Consider the following 13728-nt stretch of genomic DNA (forward strand, 5'->3'; position numbering starts at 1 on the left):
TCAGAGCCCGTCCTGCAGAGCTGGAGCTGCAGCTGCAAAGGACACACTGTGTGACTGACCCCACGGAAGGGACCCAGGCCGGGTTTGGAGCTCTGCCCTCCATACAGAGTGTTGGCTGAGGGTGACAGATGGTCTACTGGGAACCTGAAGCCCACCTGGTGGGATAAGGACTCATGCCCAGCTGTATTTACTAAAGTACCTCAAATACGGAACCACACACTGGGCTAATGTCACTGCAGAGGAGTCGGGAGTCCAGGAGAGGAAGATTTCAGGAACACGTAAGCTTCCTTCCCCTGCATTTTCCTTATGGGGAAATTATAATGACCTAGTGCAATTCATTTAATAGGTGGTGTTTCATATGAATCTCAGTAATTACCTGGCACACACAGGCCCCGAGGACACTAAAAATGTAGGGCCAACATCCAGGTCCTAGAGGGGTTCTCAGCAGGGGGCACAGTTGTGCACATGGAAAGAGCTGGGCTCAACCTCCCCTGGGCTGTACAGGATCAGGGCAGCAGGACCAGGGCTGGGACCACATTGCTATGTCCAGGCCCCCAGAGTAACTGAGGAGGGTCCTCTCACACCTGAGCTGGACAGATGTTTACAGGGTGTATCATCAGACAGTCCCTGAGCCCAAACCAGGATGCACAGGGCTGAGCTCTAGATGAGGAGCAATAACGAGGACACAGTGCCTGCCCTGCACTGACCAGCATGGCCAGGGTCCCTCTGTTCAGGAGAGGGAGGACAGTCTGAACATGAGAATCTCAGGATGTCTCAGAGAAACCTCCAACTGAGGACCTCTGGGCCACAGAGGAGCACCTGCCCTGCCTTGCCAAGCTCTCCCTGCACTGGGTCCCCTGCATGAAACCTGGATGTGTGGGGCTGCCTGTCCCCTGGTGTGAGTCTCTCCACACAAACACCTTTCTGGACCAACCAGTGACCAATGTTGTGTTGACAAGGAATGCTTGGCAGGGAAACCCGGGGCAGCTAAAACTGGGTTCCACCCAGCCCAGATGGAAAAGGACTAGGTCTCCCTTCTCTGTCCCTTCCCTATGGTCCATCCCTGCTGACCTGAGTCATGCCCCTCTGGTCAGAAAACTGCTGACCTGGCCTCATCCCCTGCCTCTGCCCGTGGCCCTGAGGGATGGAGCAGGAAGGAAGTTCCTCCTCCAGGCGTCAAGGTAGACAAGCACACAGTGCTCACAGCAGACACAGGGCTGCCCAGCAGACGCTCTCTGTTGATAAACCTTTGCTTGAACTCAGTGCTGTGTCTCGTGGATATTTGCACCAGTCACCAACACTAATAACTATAATGCACTCCACCCAGGACTGGCAGTGCAGGGAAACTCAAACCTGTGCCCACTTTACATTTACATTTACTTGAAACACCACAGTCACCTGGTGAGTCCTTCAGAGGAGCCCAGGATGTGCTTTCCCTGGGAGGCTGGACAGGGACGTTGGCCACCATTCTGTCGCAGGCTGAGGTCACCCCCACCTCCTACACACAGCCTCACTTTCCTCCTCCCAGGAGAAGCCCCCTGACCCTCAACCCCTGAAGGCGGCCTCTCTCTGCTGCTCACAGTGTTTCTGGCACCACACAGACACCATGACGGGCGCCGGACACGGAAGCAGACTCTCCACACGTGACGACATTTTCCACTTGGGGCAACATCTCCCAAGTGAAGTCGCACTTCAGGGGGCGGGAGCTGCAGTGACCAGGCCTCCTCACCTCCTGCCCCCTCAGGTGCCCACCAGCTCTGGGTGGCAGGTGCTGCTCTGGATCTAACTGCAGAAGGAAGAGGCCTGCCCAGCTCTCCAGGTGTCCAAGTCCAGGCAGGGTCATTCTGAGCCCTCCTGCAGAACCATGTGCAGGGAAAGAGGGAGGGGCCAGCGTGAAGCCCCAGGGATCCACCACTGGACGCCACATTCCATGGAGGAGCAGGGACACCGGACCCTGCAGACTCGGTCCTGGTGAGCACCCACATGGGGGACTCGACCACAGGGTGATGGTCCTCATGGGTGCTGAGCCCAGAGCACAGGTTAAAGTCTCCCCAGGAAGACGGTTGGGGCAGAGGGAGTGGGACTTGGAGGGGAGGACCTGACTGCAGCACAGTCCCCACCCGGGTCCCGTGGCCACCAGGGACCCTCCAGCTCTCCAGGTCTTTGCTTTCTCCTCTGGAACAGAGCCTGATGGTGGGGCACAATGTGAACTCACGTAACCGAGTGTGAACTGTGTGTCAAGGTACGAAACACCATTGAATCTGAAGGATACACACCCTACACACCCACAATTGTAAACAGGAAATCGGGATGATGGGATTTGCTTGTTTTACTTCAGGAGGAGAATCTACCAATTTCCCTGGCAAAGGAGATCCGAGTCTAGAGAATCCTACACCCGTGCTGCTCAGAACACACCACAGGGATCCACACGTGGAAATGGCCATGCAAACCCACACACCAGGGGACCAGGGTTCACCAGGGGCCAGGGGTCTTCACATGCAACGTGGTTCTGGTCCCCACACTTTCCTGCCCTCTGTGGCAGGAGCCAGCAGGAGGGAGGCTCCCAGGCCAGAGCCAGCAGGAAAGCCCACCCTTCTCCTCACCTAGGGCTTCCCCCAGTGAGGATGGTTCCGGAACCTTGCTGTCTGTAGCTGATCTTGAGACCACGGAGGTTACAGGAAACACTGAGGCTCAGGGGAGGCTGTGCACTGTGGGCCAGGCCTGGGTCTCCTGTTGCTTTGTGAACACAGGTAGGAGCTGACGTCCAGTGAAGGCCCCAAGGCAGGGGCAGGGCACTGAGGAAGGAGTGGGATGTTCTAGGAGTTGCCATTTCTCATGTCCATGTTGGTGGGAAATTACAAGCTTCCTAGTCCAGGAGGAAGATGGTGCAGAGGACGGGCCCCTCCCACCCAGTACACAGGCCGGTGCTGCCAATGGCATGCCCACTTGGCCCAGCGTCACTTCCCGAGAGAGGCAGTCCATCCCTTCTGCAAGGAAACGTGCCTGTCATCTGTCACATATGTTGTCAGAGTTTCATACAAGAGTTCACTTGAAAATAAGATAAACCGACAAACTCCTTCCCATCAAGTCGGGGCACCTTGCCTTGGCGTTAGAGGGGCCTCTTCCTCCAGCAGAGGCCCAGGAGGCCAGAAGGACATGGAGGAACTGTCAGCACAGTGGTCAGCTGCTCATGAATCACTCAGGGAGTGGGCTCCATGTGGACACAGGGCCAGAGTGGACGGAGGAGTTTGCCTCACCAGCCTGGACTGAGCAGCTGCTGGGCCACCATCCTGGGTGGAGGAAGCCTGGAGAGGAGTGGACAGGACAGCAATGAGGCCCAGGTCCTCAGCTGTGCAGCTGAAGGACACTCATGTCAGCCTGAAATGCTGAGTCTACAGATGGCTGGACTGTGTGCTGGGCTCTCCTGGAGAGCTCTTGGCTCACATTCCTCCTGGTTGGTCCAGGGTGGAATTGCTGCTGAGACTGAGTTTAAAGTTGAGATTCCATTGTCCACTGGCTGCCCCACAGTGCCTCCTGAGTCAGAGTGGGCTTCAGGGAGATGGTGGAAATGGGCCCTACAGACGGAGTGTGTGGGAATGTGTTCAGGTAGATGAGACAGTGCAGAGCCAGAGGGCAGAGGGCCTGGGGCCTGGGCACTGGTGCAGATGCCTGGGCTCAGACCTGCCTGGACCATGTGGACCTGGGGCCTGGGCACTGGTGCAGATGCCTGGCTCAGACCAGCCTGGAGCCACGTGGACCTGGGGCCTGGGCACTGGTGTAGATGCCTGGGCTCAGACTCTCCTGGACCCATGTGGACTTGGGGCCTGAGCACTGGTGCAGATGCCTGGGCTCAGACCCGCCTGGACCCATGTGGACCTGGGAAGGTCATGCAATCCTGTGTCCTCGGTTCTCTGCACTGTCACTTGAGCAGTGACATGTGCCTCCTTGCTGGTGTCCTGAGGCTGAATGTAATCAGATGCAGGTAAAGCCTCAGGATAAAGTGCCTGGCTCAGCATAAAGGAGCACAGTCTCAATTTTAAGCATCTGGGAGGAAAATCCACACACTGGCCAGTGGCTGCCTCCCTGGAGGGAGCTGTGTGGCTGAAGACAGGGAGGGTGAAGGGTCCTCTGCTCCTCTGCTGTGTGTGGTGGTCCGGAGCTTATGGGGAGCGTTAGCATCATGCTTGTGATCCCCAAGTTGACCCTGTGAGAAGTGCTGAGTAGAGGGATTTCACAGCTGAGGACTTTGCATTTACAAGGAGGGACATGCCAGAGTTGCCAGACCTGGGACAGTGATGTAGCTGCTATCCTGAGGACATCACCTGAATTCCAAGACCTTCACCCTTCACTGAACCATGAGTTCCCTCCATGCTCTTTCTCAAACACAGCAGAGATTTCAGCGGGGAGAACAGCTGTCACCTTAGAAGAGGTGGCTGAGCCAAGCAGGCTCAGGTCCTTGACCAGCCTTCTGTCTCTGGGCTTCAGTCCCTGACCCAAATGAGATGCAGTCCACATCAAAGCAGCTCCTCTGGAAGACGAGATGAAATTTAGATGTGGGGCCACACTTCAGCAAGGCCACACACCAGCTGCCTCGTGGGGGACCTTCCTGGTGATGAGTACAGCACTCTGGGTCCAGTGTCCACCTGGCTCTCCAGCTGAATCAGAACTCAGGACATTCCACACCAACTGCCACTGTCAAGAGTCCCTTCCTTCCCACTGACCAAGGCTGGGCAAGCAGTTCCTGGTGACTCTGTGACGAGTGGCCCTGGGCTGCTGTTTCTGTGGTATGAAGTATGTCTGTGTCTCCACTGTCTCACTGAACCTGGTTTGAGATCTGAGTGCAGCCTGGACCACGTCCTGCTGTTGATGGACACTAGCTGGGGCTGCTCTGTGTGTGTCCTTCCTGCTCACCCCTCCCTCACCACGGGTGTGCCTGCAGACCCTCACCCCCCTGAGACCCCTTGGCGGGAGGAGGCACAGTCCATTCTTCTCCTGGAGGGACCCTTAGGAGTCACAGACTGTCATCCCTAATTCAGGACTGTCCCTGAGCACCCAGGAGCACCCAGGTCCTCCATCCCTCTCTCACAAAATGTCCTCTCCTTAAACTGATGGGACGTCCTCTAATCCACACTCTTCCACTACTGAGCAGGAGTGGTTGAGAGGGTATAGGATAGCATATTTAATTCTAGGGGAAAGCACTGCATGGATTTTCATAAGGAGAAGAGATAGTTGGTTATTCTGTTATTATTCAAAACATTTTAATTTCTTGATCTGCTGAAAGATATGCTACAAAATCTACATAAATCTAGGTAGAAATCATCATTCAGAATGACAAAGCACAAAACTTGAATTATGTAACATTATGTAACACATATTAAAATAAATAAAAATATCTATGATGTAATTATTAAATTATATGTACATTCCAGGAGCTTTTCCAGTGAATGATGCCCACAGTGCCTTGGCATGGCAGGACACAGCTGTTATCCCAAGTGCATGGTGGGACACAGCCATAATCCCATGGGCATGGTGGGACAAACCTGTAATCTGAAGTGCAAGGTGGGTCACAGCTGTAATCCCAAGGGCATGGTGGGACACAGGTATAATCCCAAGGGCATGGTGGGACACACCTGTAACCCCAATTGCATGGTGGGACACACCTGTAATCCCAAGGGTATGGTGGGACAAGGCATGTAATCCTAAGTGCATGGTGGGACACAGGTGTAATCAAGGGCATGGTGGGACACACCTGTAATCCCAAATTCATGGTGGGACACAACCTTAATCCTAAATGCATGGTGGGTCACAGCTGTCATCCCAAGTGCATGGTTGACACAGCTGTAATCCCAAGTATATGGTGGCACACAGCTGTTATCCCAAGGGCATGGTGGGACATACCTGTAATCTGAAGTGCATGGTGGGTCACAGCCAAAAACCCCAATACAAGTTGGGACACAGCGGTAATCCCAAGGCATGGTGGGACACACCTATAATCCCAAGTGCATGGCGGGACACACCTGTAATCCCAAGGGCATGGTGGGACACACCTGTAATCCCAAGGGTATGGTGGGATAAGGCTGTAATCCCAAGTGCATGGTGGGACACATATGTAATCCTAAGTGCATGGTGGGTCACAGCTGTAATCTCAAGTGCATGGTAGGACACAGGTGTAATCCAAGTGCATGGTGGGTCACACCTGTAATCCAAAGGAATGGTGGGACACAACTGTTATCCCAAGGGCATGGTGAGACATACTTGTAATCCCAAGTGCATGGTGGGACACATATGTAATCCCAAGTGCATGGGGGGGACACAGTCTTAATCCCATGGGCATGGTGGGACACACCTGTAATCTGAAGTGCATGGTGGGTCACAGCTGTAATCCCAAGGGCATTACAGGACACAGGTGTAATCCCAATAGCATGGTGGGACATGACTGTAATTCCAAGTGCATGGTGGGACACAGCCATAATCCCATGGGCATGGTGGGACACACCTGTAATCTGAAGTGCATGGTGGGTCACAGCTGTAATCACAAGTGCATGGTGGGACACAGCTGTAATTCCAAGGGCAAGGTGGGACACAGCTGTTATCCCAAGGGCATGGTGGGATATACCTGTAATCCCAAGTGCTTGTGGGACACAGCCATAATCCCAAGTGCATGGTGAGACACATATGTAATCTCAAGTGCATGGTGGGACACAGCCATAATCCCTTGGGCATGGTGGGACACACCTATAATCTGAACTGCATGGTGGGTCACAGCTGTAATCCCAAGTGCATGGTTGGACACAGCTGTAATCTGAAATGCATGGTGGGACACACCTTTAATCCCAAGTGCATGGTTGGTCATAGCTGCAATCTCCAGGGCATGGTGGACACAGCTGTAATCCCAAGGGTATGGTGGGACATAACTGTAATCCCAAGGGCATGGTGGGACACAGCTGTAATCCCAAGTGCCTGGAAGACTAAAGCAGGAAGTTCACAAACTTGAGTCTAACCTGGGTGACTTTGCAAGACCATGTCTCAAACATTTTAAAACAAGGCCTGAGGAGTGTGGCTCAGGGATAGAATAGTTGCCTAGCATGCATGAGGCCCTAGTTCAATCCCAGCATCACTAAAAAAAGTCAATGCCTAAAATTGTGTCATTATTGTAGAATTCTGTGATCACATTAGGAGCCATGGAATTGTACAATGTGTTTGTAAATTTCAGGGTAATAGGAAATATGTATTAATAGCACTATTCAAGAGTGAATGACTATTTTCAGTTTTGAATGAGCACAGGTGTCCACACGCTCAGCTCTAGCCCATCGCCACAGCTGGGAAGCTGCAGACCACCAACGCCTTGCCAGCAGGCCCAGCTGTGCAGAAGGGATTTGTACAGGAACAGACCTTAGAGAGTTCACTAGCTGATATATAAATCATGGATGTTTCATTTCCTCTTACACACACATGCAAATCCCTAACTGTAGTAATGACTAAATGCCACAATTTCATTGAATTATTTCAGTCTTGAGGAAAAATTTCAGAATGTTGATAAAATTTCCATAAGTTGATGAAAGGGGCATTTGCTTGTCTTCCTTCCTTCTTTCCTTCCTTCCTTCTTTCCTTTCTTCCTTGGAGCTAAGTAGTCTAGAAGCTTGGTGTACGTAGGGGAATAACTCATATGCATGGAATGGAGAATATTTTGTAGAATGTGGGGGAAGAAGCTGGAGTTGGAGGATGAATCACAACCCACCAAGATCAGACTAGATTAGCTGAGATTATGTGGCAGGAGCAGGGTCATTTGTAATTGATGGACAGCTCACTAATCAGAACTCAGTTGATGCACAGGTAATAATTGATGAACAGACACAGCAGGTGAATGGGTAGATTTGAACTGAAGCCAGTGGACTTGATTGTTGGGAAGGAAAGTTTCAGTTTGCAATAAATCTGTTATTGGAGAAGTGGAACATTGAGGTTTAAAATCACCAAACCAAGACAGGCACACCAAATTCCTACATGGAAACCAAATGCAAGCTGTACATCACCTTCTCCAAAACCAAAATAGGTGCTTTCTGTCTCTTGTCTTCTGCATTTAACTTGTTCTTTTTCTGTACTGTTCTGCAGAGCATAGCACAGGTGATGTAGCTGGACAGAGACCAGACAGAACATTAGTGATGGGAAAACATTTACCACAATGCAATGGTTCATTTATTTATTGATTTATTGTATCCTACAAACAAATCAAACAGCATAGAAGGGCATGGATAAAAAAGAAAGGTCTGTTGTCATGCCCGCTCACCACACCACACCACACCATACCACACCAAGACATTTAATTCCTTCTGCTTATCATTGATTATGTATTCAGAAACCCTGTCCTCATGGTTTCTTGAATTTCTCTTTTAACTGGGACCAAGTACTTATCAGTCCTGTTAAGACATTTCACTCTGGGATTTTTTGTTGCTATATTAGTGTATCAGGCAAAAACACAAGAACTTTCTCTCAAATGACCTTTGTTAGTTTTAATCTATTTTGGAATTTTCTCATTTCACAGTGTATTAAGTGACAGATAACCATCAATTAGGTAAGTTGTGTAACTGGTACTTTAGAGAGATTTCTCCCTAAAATTAATACGAATTGTGGCTATTTCTAAAGGCATAATATATATAATATGTGTGATATATTAGATAACCTATGTTAACACAAGTTAAAATCTAGGCAATGTCTGGCTGTGCCCTTTCCCTCAGGACTCAGTGTGAGCAGATGATGACAGATCATTCGGGTGACCTTGGTAAGATGACTTGGGTTGCTCTCTGCTTCAGGTTCCATGCCATTTTCAATACCCAGAAGTCATCTGAATGCGCACTGCCTTGGAGATTGACTGGTAGGTATGAAAACGTAAGAAAGAGTTGTGGGCTCTCTCAGCCCAGCTGAGACCCACTGAACAGCTGAGGAGAGTGAGGGGACGGAGTTGAAGAAAGACCTCCGGAGACCAGTTTAGAGAACCTGATTTACTTTATTGTCACATAGGCAGGCTCATCCCTCAAGCAGTCGCTGGGCAGAATGTCTGAGAGTTGCATGAACTAATGGACTCACAACATGTACAGGGATCACAACAAATGGGTTAAAAGGTCACTGGCAGAAAAACAAGAGGAAAGGAGCATGCTGAGGTTATTGTAGTGACAGGGCTGGGTGGGTTAGTGTGCCAACCACAGTGTCCAGGCTCAGTGGTCCGAGCCCCGAGATCCTCGCACACAGGCAGCATAAGCCTCCTTCCACCTCACGTTCCCAATAGTTATACACTGGTTTTACAAACAGTATTTGCATTAAAATCAACTACTTTTTGCAGATATGCTTTAATGACTCCCCCAAAGATCCTCTTATTGAAACTGTCAGGTGGATCTGCTTTAAGATTTTCTTCTTGTCTTAAACAATATATAAAATACATATTTTCATGAATTTTATTATCAAAAGTGACATAGGCTATTATTTGGAAAGTTATTTATACTTAAGCACATTATGAGTATTTCCCAAAGTTATAAATAGAACTCACATTTTTAATAGCTGCAAAATAACTCACTGTACTATTTTATAAAATCTCTAAAGAGATCTAAAATAACATCCTCCATTATTCTATTAGACACTATTCAGAAGAGGAAATGATCTTCCATGTATAATCTTTGACTACTTTTCCAAATATTTCCTTACGTGGGTGACACAGCCAGACTGTGGTGAAGTGGCTCCGCACAGAGTGTAAGGCTCGGTCCAGATGCAGAGGGACCGACTGTCCATTCCAGTGGCTTCTGGTTTGCGGCAATGACCCTGCTCCACTGGACAAGAGCAGGGAAAGTCTGCTTTCCCAGGAGCCGAGGTCAGCCCAACATGGAGTTCCCAGGCACTTGCTCACTTGGCTGAAGACTCTGCCCAGCACCCAGCTGTGTTTTCAGTTCCATAGGAGGTCTGGCCCTGTTTGACTCACCCACCACCATCTGTGAGCCCGGGAACATGGATGCCAGTGTGACCAGGGTCGGAGGGGAAGAATCCTGGCTCCAGGGCTCCTAAGGACCAGGTTCTGCCACCCATCCCAAGGTGCCAATCAAAGAGACGAGCAGGGAAGGGCCTGAGTCGGTATAGCTCTGCTGGGAAGGCAAGGGGGTCGTCTCCTCAGCCCTGTCAGCAGCGGAGGGGACTGACAAGAACCTCACAGGGCTGACGAGAGGCATTCACAGCTACCCTGCTGGTGACTGTGGTCTGGTAGCTGTCTTCTCGGGTTGTTCCGGCTGGGTCTTGTCTATGGTAAGAAAGTTGTTGATGCTGGGACAGTTTCAACTCTCATCACAAGAAATGTGTCCACGAGATTCATTGTTCTGGAATCCATGACTGCAGGACAGACTGCCTCAGGGCGAAGGAGAAAGACAGAGTGGAGGCAGGAGCATCCCTCAAGCTTTTGTCCTGCTTTTGTCACCGTGAGTAGGCACAAACGAAGGGTCGGTGACGTCAGCAAGAGCAACCTCTAAGTTCTTCGTTGCAAGAGCACAAAGTTGAAAGCACCACGCACAGGTGGCCCAAAGGGCCTGTGGCGTGACCCTAGTTCCATGACTAGATCTCCCATTTAGGCTGAACACTTTCCCCCCAGTTCCAACTTCCTAAGAGGAAATGGTGCTGGATCACTTACCACCTCTAACTTTCCTATGAAAACCTAGCTATGCTTTTCTGTCGGATCTTGCTAATGGTATCCAATGTGAAACCTAGGGATGTGGAGAAGAAAAACACATGCTGTCCATGGTTTCTCTGGAAGGCAAGAGAGGATGGAAGCATATCATCACAAATACCTGTGATGAGGCTCCATGTGACCAATAATCCTAACTAACTGCAGAGGAAGCTGGGTCAGGATTATGGAGAGTGCTAGTTAATGGGCACTTATTTCCCAACCCCTCTTACTTCCAAAGCAATGGTTATTTGCCCCATAAGAAAGAGAACCCTTCACAGTTAAAAGTTAGGCTTTGAATTTCTGAAGAACTCATGATTCACTTTTTTCCAGAACCAAATTTAGATAAAGGAGGAATGTTTTCAGTTGCTACTCAAAGAAAGGATACCTGGATTCTCAAAGCCCCTGGGAGCCTGTGTGGGCATTCCCTGCAGGGTTTACAAAGCATCAGTCACTCTCAGATGTGACATCCCTAAATGTTCCCTGCACTCTACCGAGGGACAGTTTCTAATGTCATTATGAAGTCATCAAATATGTTCAGGGTATAGAATATCAACTGGACATCTGGGGACATTCTCTGCATGAGCTGGAGTCAGAGAAGAACTGGAATCAGTGGAACAAAGAAAGGGCAAGCATTGTTCCCAGGACCCTGGTGGCGCCCATGTGTGCATGTCCCCGAGGTGCCAGGCCTCTGATGGGAGGGACGCTGAGGCCTGCTCTGCAGGACTGGCCAGGGCACCCATCACCAGCACGGCCCACACCACTCACAGTGCACCTGGGTACCCTGGGTCCTGCGTGTGGGTCTCCATGCTCAGAGTCCTTCCTTCCCCATGACACAGGCCCCTCCATGGCGGGCCCTCGCCCTCCGCAGCGCGCCCACCACGTCCCTGTTGCGCAGGCTGTAGATGAGCGGGTTCAGCAGGGGCGTGAGGATGGTGTAGAAGGCGGAGAAGACCTTGTCTTTGAGGGGCGTGTGGTAGGACTGGGGAAGCATATAGGTGTACAAGGCAGCCCCGTAGAACAGGGTCACCACCATCATGTGTGACGAGCAGGTGGCAAAGGCCTTCCTCTTCCCCTCCGATGACCTCATCTGATGCACCGTGAGGAGGATCTGGGTGTAGGAGGCCACCACCACGGAAAAAGGGGCCAGCAGCATCACCACGCAGCAGACGTACATCACCATTTCGTAGGCGGCCTTGTCCCCACAGGCCAGCCGCAGCATGGTGGGCGCCTCGCAGAAGAAGTGCTCGATCTTGTGGGAGGCACAGAAGGGGAGACTCATGGTGATGGGCGTGAGGAGGAAACTGTCCAGAGCACCACCGGACCAAGAGCTGGCCAGGATGAGCCAGCAGACGCGGCGGCTCATGAGGGTAGGGTAGCGCAGCGGGTGGCAGATGGCCACATAGCGGTCGTAGGCCATGAGCCCCAGCAGGAAGAACTCGGCGCCCACAAGGCCCATGTAGAGAAAGTACTGGGCGGTGCAGGCAGCGAAGGAGATGTTCCCCTTGCCCACCAGGTGGTCCACCAGCGTCTTGGGCACTGTGGTGGAGATGTACAGCATGTCGATGAGCGACAGGTGGCTGAGCAGGAAGTACATGGGCGTGTGCAGCTGGGGGTCCACCTGGATCAGGAGGATCATGGCACCGTTGGCCGTCAGCGCTGTGAAGAAGATGACGGAGATGACGGCGAAGAGGAGGCCTGAGGCTCTGCCGTGAGGGAAGAGCCCCGCCAGCGTGAAGTCGCTGGAGAAGGTCCTGTTCCCATCCATGGGCTGTGTTTGACCTGGGGCACAGAGAGAGACGCGGGGCTGGTGAGCGTCAGAGCCCACAGTGCGTGCGTGGCAAGCACTGGGACGCTGCGCTCATCTGCGTAACCGGCATCAGGCGCCGTTTGCTGAGCCGGATTTGCCGTTACGTCCCAGTGAAGAGCAACTGGAAATCTCGGTTCCCAGGGAATGCAGCCAGTGGACACTGGACAACTGCCGCTCAGTGATTATGGCAGAATGCCAGGGATCCAGAGAGGGCGCTTCCCTTGGAGAGGGCTCCGATTATTTAGGATGTGGATACAACTGCTGGACTTTGATTCAATCAAACAGCCAAATAGTTTGGTCAGACATTTGACCAGAGTGGGGATTTTTGTCACAGTTTTAAAGCTGATCTGCCTCATCTGCAAATAGCCGTGAAGCGGAGACACAGCTGGAAGCCTCGTGAGCTCAGTGAAGGGGGCGGCCCTCTGCCTGGTCCTTGGCCTGGCCGCTGGCTCCTCCTCTTCACTCATGCTCAGTTTCACGCTCACGCTCAGGGCAAGCCTGCATTCATGAGGCACTGCTGGCGATGGCGCACTGAGTGGTGGAGAATGTTCCCTGCACCGTAGGTCTGAGAGCAGGCAGCAGCCAGGGCATGTGCCTCCTAGGCACCAGCAAGGGCTGCGGGGCAGCTGGCCTTGGACAGTGAGGGACAGCACGGAACAGCCCCGGAGATGGGGCGAGTGCCCCGAAGGGCGAGAGGTGACCATGAGGCTCAGAGCTTAATGGAGCTGGGACGGCAGGAACACGACAGGCCGTGCAGGACGCGCCAGCACCCGGGGACAGTGAGGTGCCAGTGGGCAGCTCTTCTAGGCAGGTGGCAGGGCAAGGGGGTCAGAGCCGCTTTTAAAAGTACTTCAGGCAGAATTTAGTTGCAGTTCTAAAGTCGTGACTGCCTGTTTAACCTTCACCAGCCTGTTTATTGTGCTCTGTTAAACAGTGTCCCTTTGGTACGTCCGAGTCCAGTACGTTTCTACCCACCTTACGTCCTCTGGTTCTTACAGGTTTGGGTCTGACTGTGGTCAAGGCTGGGCCTCCCGTCCCAGGACCTTTCTTCCCACCCCTTTTCCCTTTGGCAAGACTGCGGGCTTATCGGCCACAAGCTCCAGAGATGGTGACTGTGAAAGTGTCTGAAGGACCTCGGAGACCAGAGGGCACCAGGGACCCTCCCAGTCCCAGAAAGAGAGTGGACAGCCAGGTCGTGGGTGGCGCAGGTGCATCTCGAGTGTAT

At 51.9% G+C, this 13728-nt stretch overlaps 1 protein-coding gene across 1 annotated transcript; it reads right to left on the minus strand.

The window, feature by feature from the left end:
- Nucleotides 1-11457: 11457 nt before the first annotated feature.
- Nucleotides 11458-12461, minus strand: LOC306663342 (olfactory receptor 2T6-like; the record flags this gene model as incomplete). The annotated part of the gene is given in 2 exon segments (XM_079143743.1): nt 11458-11541; nt 11544-12461. Coding segments are annotated over 2 exon segments (1002 nt in total).
- Nucleotides 12462-13728: the final 1267 nt, after the last annotated feature.

The sequence above is a fragment of the Sciurus vulgaris genome, assembly GCF_902686455.1.
Source record: "Sciurus vulgaris genome assembly, chromosome: 6".
In the NCBI taxonomy this organism is placed as follows: domain Eukaryota; kingdom Metazoa; phylum Chordata; class Mammalia; order Rodentia; family Sciuridae; genus Sciurus; species Sciurus vulgaris.